Source organism: Neoarius graeffei, chromosome 10 (assembly GCF_027579695.1).
Source record: "Neoarius graeffei isolate fNeoGra1 chromosome 10, fNeoGra1.pri, whole genome shotgun sequence".
NCBI lineage: Eukaryota > Metazoa > Chordata > Actinopteri > Siluriformes > Ariidae > Neoarius > Neoarius graeffei.
Genome location: NC_083578.1, coordinates 28,314,333 through 28,332,512, shown reverse-complemented (window position 1 = coordinate 28,332,512; position 18,180 = coordinate 28,314,333). Strand labels below are relative to the sequence as shown.

The 18,180-nt window shown below is 43.0% G+C and overlaps 1 protein-coding gene across 1 annotated transcript in view; it reads right to left on the bottom strand.

The window, feature by feature from the left end:
• cacna2d3a (calcium channel, voltage-dependent, alpha 2/delta subunit 3a) overlaps positions 1-18,180 on the bottom strand; it is a 1,043,750-nt gene that overhangs the window by 199,484 nt on the left and 826,086 nt on the right. Inside the window, exon 13 of the mRNA XM_060931674.1 lies at positions 2,258-2,391. Coding sequence (XP_060787657.1) covers positions 2,258-2,391 — 134 coding nt within the window. The remainder of the gene's footprint in view (positions 1-2,257; positions 2,392-18,180) is intronic.

The window sequence follows — 18,180 nt, the reverse complement described above, 5'->3', positions numbered from 1 at the left end:
ATCCAACCTTTAATTGAAATAAATTTATTCAGAGAAAAACAAATCTCTCATCAAGAAATAATTATTTTCAACAAAAACATGTGACACTATTATTGTCACCCCTGGAAATTATAGTGAACACAATTGAACTGAAGTATGTTTCCCCTTTTAAATTATATATTTTTGAGTTGATTGGAGTGGGTAGGAACTTTCAAGCTGTAATCCATGACTTCCTCATTAACTGGGGTACAAATATGTGGTGACGCAGAAGCCAAATTACCTAAAGCTAAGGTCACACACAGCTGGTTGATCTGTGAGAACCGAGACTGGGGCTACCGTGGCCATTCCGGCAGATTTTGGAGGTGATCCATCACATAAGTTTGGGCAGAGTAAATAGGCAAATGAAGCCACAGTAGCCGCAATTGTAGTGATGGAAGATGCTGGTAAACCAATGGCGGCAGCAACATACAGCGACATATGGCCTTACGGCAATGATGGGAGTGTGTAAAGTTTTCATGTTGGCAGTACAGCATAGCCACGGCAAGACAAAATAAGCCATGCTCCCTCAGCGCACTTTTCACTTTCTGTAGAATGTTGTTCCATGAATATTTTGAGCTTGATGGTTGCAACGGAATGGTATGGTAACCCCTGGTAGCCCACATAAGCCTCATGTATGCCTCAAGGATGCTCACGTATGCCTCAAGGATGCTCATGGATGCCTTCATGGATGCGACGGATTAATTCATCCAGCACTTGACCCATGACAATTTTCAACACGACAAAACTTTCCGGGGATGGAAGCTTCTGGCTGTCAGGGTAACTCCCCGGCTTTCACCTATTCCAATGGAAGGGCCAAGAATACGTGCCAGTTGACCCTCAGAAGCCTCAAGAATCATCTACCAGCATCTACTGTGAAGTAATTCTGGCTATGTGTGACCTTAGCTTTAGTCATCCATCAACATGGGAAAGATAAGAGAACACACAAACCAAATGAGGGAGAAGTGTGTTGACCTTCATACATCAGGGAATGGTTATTAAAAAATAGCTACTCACCTGAAAATGTCTATTTCTACTGTTAGGCCAATAATAAAAAAGTGGAAACAAACTAGAACTGTTTTAAACTTGCCTGGAAGAGGACCCAAGTTTATTTTGCCCCCACATACAGTACATTGAGGAGGATGGTAAGAGAGGCCAAAAAAAAAAAAAAATCCCCAAGGATCACTGCTGGGGAATTACAAGAAAAAAAGTAAAATCTTGGTATTTCAAAGTCTCAAAAACCACCACCAGATGCCACCTCTATGCCAACAGATTCTTTGGAAGGTATGCCAGAGAAAAAGCCTTTGCTGTCAGTTAAACACAAATGTAAGCACCAGAAGTTTGCAAAACTTTGACCGGAATCATGTTCTATAGTCTGATTTAATAAAATGGAGATTTTTTGGCAATAAATACTCAAGGTTGGTTTGGCATAAAAAGAAGAATGGCTACAATGAAATGAACCCTATCCCAACTGTAAAATATGGTGAAAGTTCTGTGATGTTTTGGGGCTGTTTTTCCTTCCAAAGGCCCTGGAAACCTTGTTAGGGTACATGGCATCATGCAGTTAATGAAATACCAGGAGATTTTAAATCAAAATCTGGCTGCCTCTGCCAGGAAAATAAAACTGATTCATCACTGGATCTTCCAGCAGGACAATGATCTGAACCATATGTCCAAATCAACACAAAAATGGTTAGCTGGCCACAGAATCAAGCTTCTGCCATGGCCATCTCAGTCTCCTGACCTGAACCCATTGAAAGCCTGTGGGGTGAGCTGAACAGGAGAGTGCACAAGAGAGGGCTGAGGGCCCTGGATGATCTGGAGAGATTCTGTAAAGAGGAATGGTCTCAGATGCCCTGCTCTGTATTCTCCAACCTTATAAAATGTTACGGAAGAAGACTCGGTGCTGTTTTACTGGCAAAGGGAGGTTGTACAAAGTATTAAATGCAGGAGTGCCAATGATAGCAGCACATGTATTTTTGTTGAAAATAATTATTTCTTGATGAGGGATTTGTTTTTCTCTGAATAACTTTATTATTTCAATGAAAGGTTGTATTTTTCCTCATTTTTTCGGTGTGAGATGAAGCTACTTCAACAAAACGTGGGTTTTTTCTAATGCTTTTTACTAATCTTTACAAGGGGTGCCAGTAACTGCAGAGGGCACTGTATGTGTGTGAGTGCAATATATGTTCTGGTATTGCTGATATTATTTATTATTTGTGGTACAAGTGATGCTACTTACTGTATTATCGATGTAAGCCTCGGTCCAAACTACATCATGTTCCTGATCGATCACCTTTGGTCTACTAAGCACATGCAGGTACTCCATCACATTTTCCTGAACATCAGCTAAGGTGGAGATCTGGGTAAAATAACCTGAGATTGCAAAATAACAATAATGATTAATTACCATAAAATAATGAACAAAATGTGTAATGCAGACTATTATTTTCCTGAATTATATTTGCCGATCTATCAGATTACTGTCATCAACCAGCCTAGGAAATATATTAGACATTATGTTAACAGTTTACTGTTGTTGATATTTAGGAGATCTATGCACACTCTACAGTATCAGGTTGCTTTCACTCACTGTATTTGGATAGTCCAAATATTAAATAATGACATCTGTTTATAGTTAGAGTTAATTTTTATTTAAAAAAAACTATATTATAAACAAAGTAGTCTACTGACAACATAAGACAGGACGTGCAAGACTATGAACTGAATTACATTTTTCAGACATATAGATTTAAAAGTGTGAGGGTTGTTGCAATCATAATTATTTAAAGCACAAAAATAATAATTCAACATGGTAGATTTAAAAGAGCTAAGACTGTCTATATTTAAATTCAGTTCATCAGAAAGAATGTTCCAAATTCTTGTAGTTCTAGCAACAAAGGATTTCTGGTAGGTTGTAGTTTTACACTTACAGTTTTTTTCAGTTGCTAACAAGCATTCGTCCACTCATTTGGCACATTTTCAAAACTCTTCACACAATCACCACACCACCACACTTTTGTGGCCATACCATTCAGACGTTTCATGACATTTTCACACAATTTGCAGTCAGTAAACACATTTCCTCATTGCTTACATTTTCATAACAGACAAGAATATGCCTCTTAACAAAATTATAGACTATTTTTGTATTATTTACAATTGTTAACACACAACTTCCCAAAATAGCAAAAACAATATTCCAAACTATACATACAGCATAAATACACTTCCCTCAGCAATGATATCAGTTCAAAAACTATATATCTCAGCTGATTGACAAATATGTAATTGAATAATTGACAGCAGATATTTATTGGGTAAATTGGACCAACCACAGCTGATCATAGTATGGCTCAAATGTAGACACTTACAAAAGGAGGCCTTTGTGGAGTAATGCTTGTAATGGAGTAAGCAGAAAGAGAATGTCTGGACGAGGAAGACTAAGAGTGAGGGGCCAAGGGAGAGGTGCAGGCCCAGGAAGGGATGCAGGAAGAGGGGTAGCTGCAGGAAGAAGGGCAGATGTTGCAAGAAGAGGTGCCGGTGCAGTGAGAGGTGCAGCCCCGGTAATAGGTGTGGGCCCAGTAAGAGGAGCAGGCCAGAGGAGAGGGCATGGTAGAGGGGTCAGGATGCGTGGTGGAGGCATTAGAAGAGCTGCACGAATGGTGGTGACTGATGAAATCCGTGCCACTGTCATTGACCATGTGGTAAATCATGGTCTGTCCCTAAGAGAGGCAGGTGAAAGGGTGCAGCCCAATGTGCCAAGGTCAACAGTTGCCAGTATTGTTCGCATATTTCAACAAACCAACAGGTACGTATTTACATGGATTGTGTCTATTTTCATTGGTAAATTACTGTATACAGTAAGTATTTGTGGTAATTATGTTTTTACATACTGTATTTTCCCTTTACTGTATTTTACTGTAAAGGATGGAACGCCTTCCTCGCTCTGGGGGAAGAGGAAGACTCCTGAACAATGACCAAGAGCTGGCCATTGTGGCAATGGTTGTTGCAAACAATGAAATCAGACTGCGTGAAATTCAGGCCAGAATTGTTGACGAAAATGAAGTGTTTGAGAACATCAACAGCATCAGTCTCACTACCATTGCACGCACACTATCAAAACACAGAGTGCGAATGAAGCAGCTCTACACTGTACCGTTCGATCGGAACAGTGATCGAGTGAAGGATCTACGAAGGCTGTATGTGTAGGTATACTGTATTTTCAATTCTATATTCAATTCTGTTTGCTGACCACTACTGTAATCATTACAATACAGTATGGTATACAGTAATACTGTAATTTGACTTACGTAAATGAACTTTGTTTCAGAGAGTCATGGAATTGGAGGCCAACCAGGTCCCTCACGAATTTATCTTCATCGACGAGGCTGGCTTCAATGTGTCAAAAAGGCGTCATCGCGGAAGAAATGTAATAGGAAAAAGGGCTATAGTTGATGTACCAAGGCAGAGGGGTGCCAACATCACTATGTGCGCAGCAATAGCACATACAGGCTTACTTCTGCACAGGTCTCAGGTCGGGCCTTACAACACAGAGCGCCTCATTGCATTCATGAATGACCTTCACCAGCAACTGGTTCCAAAACAATATGATGAGGGTGACAACATCAGCACCTTCGTGATCACGTGGGATAACGTTGCTTTCCACCACTCACAGGCAGTGACGGCATGGTTCAGGGACCACCAAAGATTTGTACGCCTCTTCCTTCCACCATATTCACCATTCCTAAATCCGATAGAGGAATTCTTCTCGGCATGGAGGTGGAATGTGTATGACCATCGGCCACATGATCAAATGACCCTCCTGGATGCCATGGATGCTGGCTGTAGGGACATAACAGCGGAAGGCTGCCAAGGCTGGATCCGGCACTCAAAGCGTTTTTACCCTAGGTGTATTGCCTTGGAAGACATAAGATGTGATGTAGATGAAAACATGTGGCCAAACCCAGATGATAGAAGAGATTAGAGACGGATTTTTTTGCTGTATTGTTTGATTGTTTCTCTGCTTTACGTATCTGGGCATTTTTATTTGGAAGTATTGATCTTTTGTCTTATTTTTTTGTTTGTTTTTTTTTCTGTTCTGTCACAGTATTTCAAATGTACCTACTGAAGTAGGTACTGTAAACAGTAAAGGAAAAAAATCTATTTGCTTTTTACTGAAATTCTTTTGAATGTGACTATTACATGTCAACATACAAGAAATTTGGGGTAAAACAGTGGATTGCATTTTTGCATGCAAATACAGTACATTTACGTAAAACTGAAACAGAAAAGTCTATGCACTATTTGTAATGTCAACAATATCCAGTATTTTGAAACCTGGTGTACTTTGATAGACTCCATGTAACTTGTGAAGTGAAAACAAATGTTATTGTTTGACATAAGTATTTAATTTTGAGTCAGAATTCTTGTGTTTTGGGGAAGTTAGTATGTACAGAAAAAGATTTGCTCTATTTTGAAAAGAATCTTTGGTATATATTTAACAGTATGTGCTTTTGAGAAGAAAATTAACCATTTGGCCAATTGTGTGCCGTAGGTGTCAGTCTGTGTTAAGAGTTTAGAAAAAGTATCATAAGTATGGGTAAACGCTTGTTAGCAATTGAAAAAAACTGTAAGAACATTATACTTAACAACATTGCTGCTCGAGGATCTGGTTGATCTTGAGCAGCAAGGACCAGGTTGCACTGAAGGAGATACAGTTACTAGACAATGAGACATTTTAAAAAAGAAAACCCTATCTAAATAGTCATGCCAATAGGTAAAAGGAAGTAGATGTACCGTAAAACTTTTAACCTATCACTATATGACACTGAACCCAAAAATGGCAACTTTAGGATGTACACAGTGGCACGCCTCTGTGTGCATTCTATTCTTGAAAAAAAGTTCTACCAATTGTGGAGCCCAAATTTGTGTGGCATACCCAAAAAGAGGCATCACTAGTTTGAGGTACACAGATCTTCAAACATTCACAGACTGAATATATCTAGTGTTCCTCTTAATGTTGCCCAGCAGTTTGTTGGCATGAGAAGTCTGTTCAAGCACTTGTTGTTTCCATGTGAGACTGTTGGAGATGAGCATTCATCAATCACACTTGGATAACACCACCTCTAGGGGTTTGCCCTTGATGGAATATGAAGACTTTATTGACTTGATCTTCCTGATGATGATCTGGTGCTTACACTTGTTCTCATTAAACATGAGGCCAGAGTCTGTTGACCATGCGTCCAAGCTGTCCAGATCAGCTTGCAAGGAGTCAACATCAGCAGGGCATTTAATTTTTCTGTACAATTTGGTATCATCGGCAAACATGGTTACATGGCTTGCTACAACAGCATACAGGAGATTGTTAACATAAAGGAGAAACAAAGCTGGGCCCAGAATGGAACCTTGTGGGACTCCTGAAGAAACAGGTAATGAATCTGATGTAACACTGAGCACTGTCACAGGCTGACGGCGATCTGTCAAATAGGAACAGAAACACTGGAGGAGGCTGCCCCCAAATCTGAACAGACTAAGTTTATGTAACAGGTGATGATGACAAACTTTATCGAATGCTTCAGACATATCCATGTAGACCATATCAATCTGCTTTCCATTATCCAGCATTGAGCCAATGTGATCAAGCACCTCCAAAAGATTGAAGGTGCAAGATTTACCACTAATGAACCCATGCTGACAAGACCTGACAACCTCACACAGTCAGTCTTTAAAACTATTGAGCAAGCATCTCTATAAAGTTTGTTTAAAAACTATTGGGCAAGCATCTCGATAAGTTTGTTAAGTGCATTCGTTGTTGGCTACTGGAGCTTTGGATAACTTCTAGAGTGTTTGTGTTATGCCAACTGTTTTTTGTGATTGAAATACTGTGTGCTTTTCCTGCTGCTTGTACCCGTTGAATACTCTGCTTATCTGCTGCTTGTTAGGCACGTGCTATTACTTGTTTACCTTGTGTTTACATCTGGTTTGCTATTAGATGAGATTGACCCATCAGTTTCGATTGCTAATTACCAAACTTGCTATTTAGCATGGTTTTGAGTGGCTCCTTCCTAAAATCTCTCCCCCTCTCTGACATCTCCCATAACCTACTCATCATGTCTCTCAACTCTATTCCTATTTATTCTCTCACCCACAAGAGGCGCTTCCATCGTTATGGCCCCCCATGAGGATGTTGCCTCTCCAACCTCATCTACCCTTCAGCTACCTCCACTGATACCTTCTGGGTCACTGCTGGACTATGGAACTGCCAGTCTGCCACACAGAAGGCTGACTTCATCTCTGCCCACGCCTCCCTTCTGTCCTTCCATATCCTTGCATTGACAGAGACCTGGATTTCACCTGACAACACCACAACACCTGCAGCCCTCTCCACCTCCTTCTCTTTCTCTCACATCCCTCGCCCATCTGGTCATCATGGTAGTGGCACTAGTTTGTTGATTTCTCAGTCATGGAAGTTCTCACCTCTTATACTCTCCCACCTCTCCATTTCCTCCTTTGAATTTCATTCCATTTCAGTCTCTTCTCTTGTCAGTCTTTTTGTCATTGTTGTTTATCACCCTCCTGACCCTGTGGGATGTTTCTTTGATGAACTGGACATCCTACTCAACTCCTTTCCAGAAGATGGCACCCCACTGATACTCCTGGGAGACTTCAGTCTCCACCTAGAAGCCTCCCACTCTGCTGCCTTCCTTCCCCTACTCTACTTCTTTGATCTCTCCCTGCTGAACTCTCTTCCAACCCATAAAGCTGGCAACCTTCTAGATCTGGTCTTCTATGGACTGTTACAGTCCATAGAAACATTTGTTCCCTCTCTCCCTCCTCTCTTGCCTCCTTGGTCACAGCCTCCCTTCCCCCTGCTTGAATCCTTTGCCAGTCTCCCCACTGAATCTGCTGCATCCTCCTTACTCTAATCTCTCTCCTCATCATTGAACACATTATCTCCTCTTTTCTCCAAGCCAGCAAGATCTTTCCCTCCTAGTCCCTGGATGTCCGAAACATGTCCCTCCTACAGAATCGGTCTCCATGCAGCAGAGAGGAAGTGGAGAAAATCCAGGGCCCCTGCTGACCTTTCTCACTACCAGTCCCTCCTTGATGAGTTCTCAGCCTTACTCAAATCAGCCAAAATGAAGTTTTATCACTCCAAAATTCACACCTCCATCTCCAACCCTTGTCATCTGTTTTCTGTTTTCTCTTTTCTCCTCAATTCTCCACCACCTGCACCTCAGTCCTCCATCACTGCAGAGGACTTTACAGTGTTTTTTAAGAAGATCATGGCCATCCACAGCTCCTTCACCACGCCTGCCTCACCTTCCCACCCCATCCCCCATCTATTCCCTCTTTCTCTCTGCTTTTTCCCCTCTTTCCACTTCTGATGTCTCCCAGCTCCTGCTCTCTCACCATCTGACCACCTGTGCCCTTGACCCTATCCCCTCATCTCTCCTCCAGACCATCACTCCTGGCATCCTCCCATTTATCACTTCCCCTCATTAACTCCTCCTTGTCCTCCGGATACTTTCTCTACAGCTTCAAACGGGCCCACATCACCCCTCTGCTGAAAAAAAAAACACCTTAGACCCCTCGGTCATCCAGAACTACCGCCCTGTTTCTCTTCTCCCCTTCCTGTCAAAGATACTTGAATGTGCTGTTGCTAACCAACTCTCCTCTTTTCTCTCACAGAACAAGAAGGCCTGTTCTTGGTCAGCCAGGCTCCCTACGGGGATGACACCCTAGCTTGTATCTGTAGGGGCTGTGAAGGGGGAAACCCTGTTTCAGCCCTAGGAGCAAGTGGCTTATAGCCCCTGGTCATATTATTTGGCTTGGGTTGACTCCCCAAGTCATCTTATCTTATATTGTCACATTACAATTAAGAAAAGCCTCGAAATGGACTGATATAATGGTGACGACCCCTGCAAGAATTGACCAAGATTATGGAATTGTGATCCAATTTATGTTACCTTTAGTGATTTTGTTCCTTATTTGTGGTGACATTCACCCAAACCCAGGTCCTAAGCAAAATGAATTCACTGCACGATTTATGAACATTAGAGGTCTACGCACCAATTGGACATACCTGGAACATGATCTTCTTTCAACACTTCCTCACATTTATTGTGTATCAGAAATTTTTCTGAATAGTAAGATTGATGACGAGATGCTGGTGGTACCTGGTTACTCTGTTTTCAGAAGGGATAGACCCAATGACTCTGGTTGGGGCGGGCTAGTAGTGTATTGCAGTGAAGCTCTTACCGTTACAAGAATGTCTGACTTTGAGAACCTTCACCATGAATTTGTTTGCCTGGAACTACTCCTCCCAGGACGTAAGATTTATATGTTTTGTGTCTATCGGCCGCCATCAGATGATGACTCTTTGTATGATGTGTTATCTGAGAATATTGACAATATCCAAGAATTCCACCCAAGATCTGAAATCATTGTTCTTGAGGATCTGAACGTCCATCATGAAGACTGGTTAGGCAGTAATAAGACTGACGTGCATGGAGAATGTGCATATGAATTTGCCATTTTGAATAACCTTCATCAACTCGTTGTAGAGCCTACTAGGCTTGGTAAGGATGGAAACTGCTCCAAATTAGATCTCTTCCTCACTAATTCTCCAGATAACCATGTTGTCAACATCAGTGCACCTCTTGGGTCCTCTGACCATTGTGTGGTAACTTCTGTGGCAAACTACAGACTTCCAACACAGAGTAAACCAGGCAATCATAAGACCTGGTACTATGACAAAGCTGATTGGGATGGTATGCACTCATATTTGGCCAATGTTAGTTGGACTTCTCTCTTAAAAGGCCAAAGTGCTAATGCAGCATGGGCCTGTGTGAGAGATAAGATTAGTGAGGCTATGAACATGTTCATTCCTTCCAAGACAACCAAACATCGGTATTCTGATAAACCCTGGTTTAATGAAGATTGCAAATTAGCAGTTCAAAGAAAACAAAATGCATTCAAAAGGTGGCAAAATGACCAAACAAAGGACTCCTGGGCTTTGTATATTAAGTCCAAGGCAGAGTGTCAGCATGTTGTGCGCCGTGCTCGTGTGCAGTTTTCACAACACTTACAACAGAATCTCAAGCATGCAGACAATAAGCAATGGTGGAAGCTTGTCAAAACAGTGACTGACAGCAGTAAATCGTCTTCTGTTCCTCCACTAGTGAGCAATGGTAAAACTTTCAGTGAGGCAAAAGACAAGGCTGAGTTGCTGAACAAGACTTTTGCTACAAATGCTCACCTCAACAACAATGGCAAGACTCCCCCAAACTTATCACCCAAAACCAGTGGAGTTCTTTCCTCTCTGAAGTTCTGGCCCAAAACTGTTCTCCAGAAACTTTGCAATTTGGACACCTCCAAGGCCAATGGCCCAGATGGAATTTTGGCAACAGTACTTAAGAAATGTGGCCCCGAACTTGCCCCAGCTCTTGCCAAGCTATTCCAGATATCTTTTGACACACAGACAGTTCCCTCCGACTGGAAAGCTGCTCATGTGATAGCTGTACCAAAAAAGGGAAACAAGAAAGATCCCTCCAACTATAGGCCCATATCATTACTGCCGATAATATCCAAAGTCATGGAAAGTATTATCTGTGATCACATTCGTAAACATCTTGACACGTACTGGCTTCTCTGTGACAACCAGTATGGTTTCCGAGAGAAGAGATCAACAATCGACATGCTTTCATATATTACCCAGTGGTGGAATAATACTCTTGACTCTCAGAGAGAAATTAGAGTTCTTGCCCTGGACATTAAGAAAGCCTTTGACCGTGTTTGGCACTGCGGTCTATTGTCCAAGCTGACCTCCTTTGGTATTCAAGGTGACCTGTATGGCTGGATTTAATCCTTTCTAGCTGACAGACACCAATCTGTTGTACTAGATGGATTTACCTCTTCATCAGTGCCCATAACTGCCGGAGTTCCCCAAGGCAGTGTTTTAGGGCCCTTACTTTTTCTCATTTTTATTGATGACCTTGCATCTCACTTAAAGAATGACCTTCATCTGTTTGCAGATGATTCAACTCTACATGTCATTATAAAAAATCCCAGCCTGAGAAACACCTGTGCTGAGAGCCTACAATGGGACCTGGACAAAATAGACAAGTGGGCCTCTGACTGGTGTATAACATTCAATGCAGGTAAAACTGAGGAGATGATTATAAGTAGGAAACAAGAACAGACCCATCCTTCTCTCTACTTCATGAACAAAGAGCTAAAGCCCACACAGAGTATTACTCTCCTTGGTGTCACCATCACCAATACTCTAACTTGGACTCCATTCATCAAAAGCCTTGCCAAGAAGACGGCTAGGAGGTTATACATCCTTGGGCGTACAAGAGACCTTCTCCCTCTTCAGGCTCGGATAACAGTATATAAGGCATATATTCGTCCCCTCATGGAATATGCTTCCCCAATATGGAGCGGTGCTGGCACAATGGCTCTAAAGCTGCTAGACAGACTCCAGAGGAAAGCTGTATGCCAACTTCAAATTAGGGACCCACAATAGGCTGGCATTTTCCCCTTGGACCACAGGAGGAAAGTAGCCAGTCTCAGTACCTTCTACCGGCACATCTTCCTGCAACCCTCTGAGGAACTTGTAGGAATTCTGCCGACCCAAGTTACTGGAACACGAGTAACCCGTTCAACTACAAGTGGTCACCCATACCTCGTCAATGTGTCAAGATCCAACACTCAGCTTCATTTATCTTCATATGCACCAAGGACAAGCAGGCTGTGGAACTCACTGCCAGCCTCAGTTTTCCCTGTCATTGCAAATGTGAACACTTTTAAAACTGCAGTTAACAGATTCCTCTTAAACTCTTCTTAATGTTACTTTGTTGTATCTACATGTATATCTACTGTTTTAGAGGTAATGAAATGCGGATGACAATGTTCAGTGTAACTTCAAGGCAAGATTGTGGTGTGACACATTCTTTTTTGTTTTTTGCTATTATGTTTTGTATTATTTTTATTTAATGTATGAGCCACTTTTCATCTTTAATGATGGCAACACCAGACTCTTGTTGAACCTGATTAAAAAAAAAACCTCCTGGATCCTCATCGGTCTGGCTTCCGAGCTCAACTGAGACTGCGCTTCTCTCAGTCAGTGATGCACTTCATGCAGCAAATGCTGCCTCCCTCTCCTCAGTCCTGATCCTCCTTGATCTCTCTGTTGCATTTGACATTGTTGATCACGCCATCCTCCTGTCATCCTTATCAGCTCCAGGGATCTGCTTGACAGCCCTAGACTGGCTCAAGTCCTACCTCTCTGGTCACGCCTTCCAGGTTACCTGGTCTGGTGCTGTATCAGCACCACGCTCACTCACCACCAGTGTCCCTCAAGGTTCAGTCCTTGGTCTGCTTCTCTTCTCCCTCTACACCCAGTCTCTTGGCCCAATTATCTCTGCTCATGGTCTATCCTACCACTGCTATGCTGATGACACCCAACTGTTTCTCTCTTTTCCTCCTTCCGACACACAGATCTCTGCTTGCATCTCTGCTTGCCTGCATGACATCCAGAGCTGGATGGACAACCATCACCTGAAGCTCAACACAGGTAAGACGGAGGTAATCTACATTCTTGCTCCATCCTCTCCACCCCTGGACATTGTCATCTCCATGGGAGGGGGGGTGGCATCTCTAGGTCTCCTTCACCCAGTGCAAAGAACCTAGGGATCGTGTTCAATGACAAACTCTCCTCCTCAGTGAACATTGCTGCAGTGACCCAGATGTGTAGATTCCCCCTCTACAACATCCAAAGGATCCACCCTTTTCTGACCACCTGCTCCACTCAGCTCCTGGTCCAAGTGCTGATCCTCTCCCACTTGGACTACTGCAACTCTCTCCTTGCTGGCCTTCCAGCTTCTGCCATCAGACCCCTGCAGCTCATCCAGAACACTGCAGCTCACCTGGTCTACAACCTCCCTTGTTCTTCCCATGTCACCCCTCTGCTTGCTGACCTGCACTGGCTACCTAATGCAGGTCGTATCAAATTTAAGACATTGGTGCTAGCTTATGAGGCTCTCAAGGGGTTAGGGCCAGCATACTTCCAGAGTCTGTTCTGCCCCTAAACACCAGCCAGATCCCTACATTTTGCTATCATTGGTCACCTGGCCCCTCCTCCTCTCTGCTCCTGTCCAGCCTGCTTAAGACTACTGTCTGTCCTGGTTCCCCATTGGTGGAATGACCTTCTCATTGAGGTCAGGGGTGCCAACTCTCTGACCACCTTCAAGCGCAAACTGAAGACCCACCTCTTCAGGCCGCACCTCTCCCCTTCTTCCCTGCCCATGGTGTAACTCCATTTTGGTCTTGACCAACCCCGGCTGTGTACAGTCTAGCCTGGGTTTAGCTGTTTTGAGTTTATTAGTTATAATTTTATATGGTTGGCTTGTTTCCTTGGCTGTTTGAGTATTGGGATTTCAACAATATATTGCATTAGGTATTGCTGTCACTTGTACAGTTGGCACTAGAACTTTCTTATCTAGAAGTTCAGCACTTTGTGTACCTGACTTTTGCACTCTTTGTACATTGCTCTGGATAAGAGCATCTGCTAAATGTCATGTAATATAATGTAATGTAATGCAATCTCTCCAAGACTTTGGACACCAGGGACAGAAGCAAAATTGGCCGATAGTTCTCTGCATACTCAGCTTCACCTTTCTTAAACACAGGCACAGTGTTAGCTTCCTTCCACTCCTGTGGAACAGCCCCTATCCTGAATGACTTAGTAAATAGCTTACAGAGAGATGGTGCGATCTCTGAAGCTGTTCCTCTAAGCAACCTTGCTGAGATTCCATCTGGTCCTAGTGCCTTGGTAATGTCGAGGCTCTCCAATAAGGCTTGTACCTCACCATTGGTGAGGTACAACTCAGACATAATTGGTATTTCTAGTGGAGGACAGTAGTTATCAAGCTGGTCATTAGAAGAGAAGACCAACACAAAGTATGAATTGAATAGATTAGCTATTCCTTGTGGGTCCTCAGCTGTAAATCTAATTGACAACTGTGGACCAGAGTCAGCAGTTGCATTCATCATAACGGGTGCAGAGAAAAAATTTGGTAGGGTACTGGACTTTGAATTCTGTTTCAGCAAAGTCCAGAAACGCTTTGAGTTAGTTGTAAGGATGGATTGCCATGCCGTAGCCATAGTAACCATCTTCCCCCTTTCACTGTACAGCATTGAACACACCAATCCCTGTACTCGATGTCATGTTCTATCTCCGCCCATTCTTCTAACTCCCTGTAATGGTATTGGATACAGAGATGATACTGGATACCAAATACAGTGACGTCACGACTGCACTTTAAACCCATGGCAGAATCGAAATTCTTTCTCTCTGGCGGTGGGTTTCCACATGTGAAAGAGAGATGCCGTTGCATCTGTGCTACAGAAGAACAAAGAACAAGCTATTGATACCGGACCTTTAGCCAAAGTTCAATGTATTTGATCTTCACATAGTTGCAATAATAACTGAACCGGTTAGTTACTGCAGCCCACGCAGTATTTTAAAGAGAAAAGGTGACCGGATCCCTTTTCCCTTTCTCAACGTCGATGAACTACAAACAAGATTCCTTCCAGATCATCGGACAACTGACGGGACACCGAAGATCTTCAGCTGATGAGCTGTGAAAGTAAAAGGAATAGAATTGTTTTTTCCCTGGACCTGCGCTCTGCGCTGTCTTCGGATAACAGCTGGCGCACTTTCAGTCACCAAACAAGAGCGATCTCAAGTAAGGCTGGCATCTGGGCAATTGTTAGTCTTAGGTGTGGCTAGTTAATGTGAAGAGTGTTGTTTATTTGAACTCATTCATGGTTTAAATGTACGCATTTTGATTCACATGAAAGTCGGTCTTAGACCGCATGTTGTTTGATTCACTTTGTTTACTATCTGTATTTAGTTAGATCGTGCATGCACTCTTTCTCACTCTCTTTTTAACTCCCTCCGTCGTACAACACCCCTCAACATTGGGATTCCAGGAGTAGCTAAGGGTTGAGTAGAAGTTTGGGGTTTAAGGCCTAGCTGGACTAGTTTAAGCTACAGATTCCTTTGTTACTCTCCCGCACATGCCGCCTCGTTCCCTCACTTCCCCCCTCCTTGTTGTGCGTCTGCGCACACTCTCTCTCTCCCTAGCTCCTCCTCATCCCGTTAGTGTGCAGCTGCGCACACGTGCACACACACACACACACACACACACACAGTCTCACATTTCCCTCTCACATTTTAACATCCACTCGCCCCTACACTGTAAACTTACATATAGCCTATTACTTCTTATCACCATTAGTGCCTTAGTTATAATCATAAACACTACTGATTCTTATTTGTATACATTGTATCACCATTCATATTGAATTATTCCTTGGCTGCTATTGTTGCTATATCTGATCAGTATTAGTTTGCTAATTCATGTCCGCTATCTCAATAAATGGTATCTTTGGAATAAACTGTGTCCTGTCTATTGCTACAACATTCACTGAGTGCCAACCTCTGCCAAACAAGTATTCTAATTGCCTTTGCCCATTTGGTTGTTATATGAATGTTATAGATTTAGAGTAAACGTATTACATTAGAGCTACAATACTCAATAAACTATAGCAACATCACCACTAAGTTATTCCACTGATTTTAATAGTTTAGCTATAAACTATTAGACACTTGAATTAATGATTAATGAATTTATGAGACTGATCCCTTTTTACATGAGACTGATTCGATAAGCCTATTGCACTTACATAGTGTTAATGGCCGACTCAAAAGAGTTGAAAAACTCATTATGGCATTCTAGGAGTATGCGCTTTATTTCTAAGCGTAAAGACCTGAACTCTTCTTGAATGTGACATGTAGGCAATTTCTTAATTTTCTGCCTTCCTGATTTTTTTTTAAATCAAATTCAGTATCGTATCATTAATCCATGGGACACAATTCCACTCCTTAAGCTTCTTGGATGGTATGTTATCAGACACTGGTGCAAGAAAAGTATCTTTCCATTGTTGCCAGTCAGTGTTTGTCATCATTAACTATGATCGAAGAAAGATTGATTGCCATTAATGCAGGGCACAGGCCTTCAAAATCACCCTTATCAGAGTCAAACACAAACCTGTGTATTTTCATAGGTTCTTTTATAAATGCTTTGAACTCAAAGAGAACTGTATGATGATCTATGAAGAGTCCTGCTTGTTCTATTGATAATACATCCGTCACACTGGTATGATCAGGAGCACTAGTGATAACCAAGTCAGGGATATTGTATAATGTGCGCAATACCTGTGTCGCAACTTTGTTCATTCATTAATTGCTTTATAACAGCAATAAAGTTGTTTTTTCCTCTCTCGTGTTACTGAGAAATTGCAAAGTCCTCTGTAATGAAATCTTAAATTTACAGCTTTACTTCCAAAAATGCTAAATAAATGTCTCTTTACTCCTTTACCATAGTACATGGAGAGTCTGCCACACAGGCCCCTGTGTATGTTGTTAATATAGAAATGGTGATGTATTCAAATTAATTAGAACATATTAGAATTAATATAAACCTGTGACTTGCTTTATAATCTGAATAGTGCTGTTATAAAAAATTAATCACGCCCTGAATGTCAAGTAAAGTGGCGCTGATGCTGTTATAAGTGAAGGAAGGTTTTTATTTACAGGTGCGCTATTTACAAATGTGAGGCAAGGTCAGAGTAACAAAACTTAATGAAACCGAAATAGAAAACAGAGTCATAAACAGAACACAAACCAGAGTCATTAAACAGAGTACTAAATATGGCTAGAAACAAACATGACAATCAAAACAATACTTTGTGTTGTCAATATAACCAGGGTGCTTATATGGTGATTATGCTCCCAATCAGCAACAGGTGCATCCACTGATGAATCATCCAAGGGCATGCACAATGCACTCCGTGCATGTGGATGCGAGCGGGTGCTCAAGCAACGCCAGGCTCAAGCGCGTAAAGGCGTGACAGACCCCCCCCCAAAGAGCTCCCTCTGTGAGTTAAAATCCTCCTTGGGCTGCCCTGGGACCTGGACCTGGCACATGAAAATGTCCCCCCAGAGCTCCACTCAGGCTCTGGGTAGACATGGCACTGGAACCTGGGCTTAGGTGGGGGCTTGGGCTCAGTTCAGGACTTGAACTGGGGCATGAGGATGGTCAGGGGCTCAGGCATAGACACGGGCTTGGGTGTCAACTCAGATATGGGCATGGACTCATACATAGATTCAAGCATGGCCCTGTATACAGACATAGGCCCAGACAAGGGCTCCAGCCTAGACATAGTTAAGGGCAACTCTACACTAGGCATGGACTTGGACATGGGCTCCGAACAAGACATGGCTTCAGGCATAAACATGGTTTCAGGCATGAGTCTATGTTTAAGCATGGGCATGGATGCTGGCATCAGCATGGGCATGATTTCAAACATGGGCATGGACTCAGGCATCAGCATGGGCATGGACTCCAGCATAACTATGGGCTTGTATATGGGCATGGACCCTGGTGTCAGCATGGGCATGAATTTGAACATAAACATGGACTCAGGCACCAGCATGGGCATGGATTCAGGCATGATTCTGAGCTTGAGCATGGGCATGGACCCTGGCATTGGCAATGGGTATGAATTCAAACATGGGCCTGGACTCAGGCATCAGCATGGGCATGGACTCAGCCATGATGCTGGTTTTAGCATGGGCATGGACCCTGGTATCAGCATGAGCATGAATTCAAATATGGGCACGGACTAAGCCATTAGCATGGGCATGATTCTGGGCTTGAGCATGGGCATGGACCCTGGCATTGGCATGGGCATGAATTTGAACATGGGCATGGACTCAGGCATTGGCATGGGTATGGACTTAGGCATGACTCTTGGCTTGAGCATGGGTATGTACCCTGCTGTCAGCATGGGCACAGACTCGGGCATGACTCTGGGCTTGCACTCTCACCTTGGCATGGACATGGACTTGGTCTTGGCATGGGCAGTGGAGTTATGACATCCTCCCTGAAGCCTGGTGATGGAGTGAAGAGCTCATCCCCACTGTAGCCTGATGGCAGAGCAACAACATCTTCAAAGCCAGGCAGCAGAGCAAGCAATGGAGTCGAGACCGCTCCATTGACCTCTGTCACAGGCTGTGAAGTGGGCAGT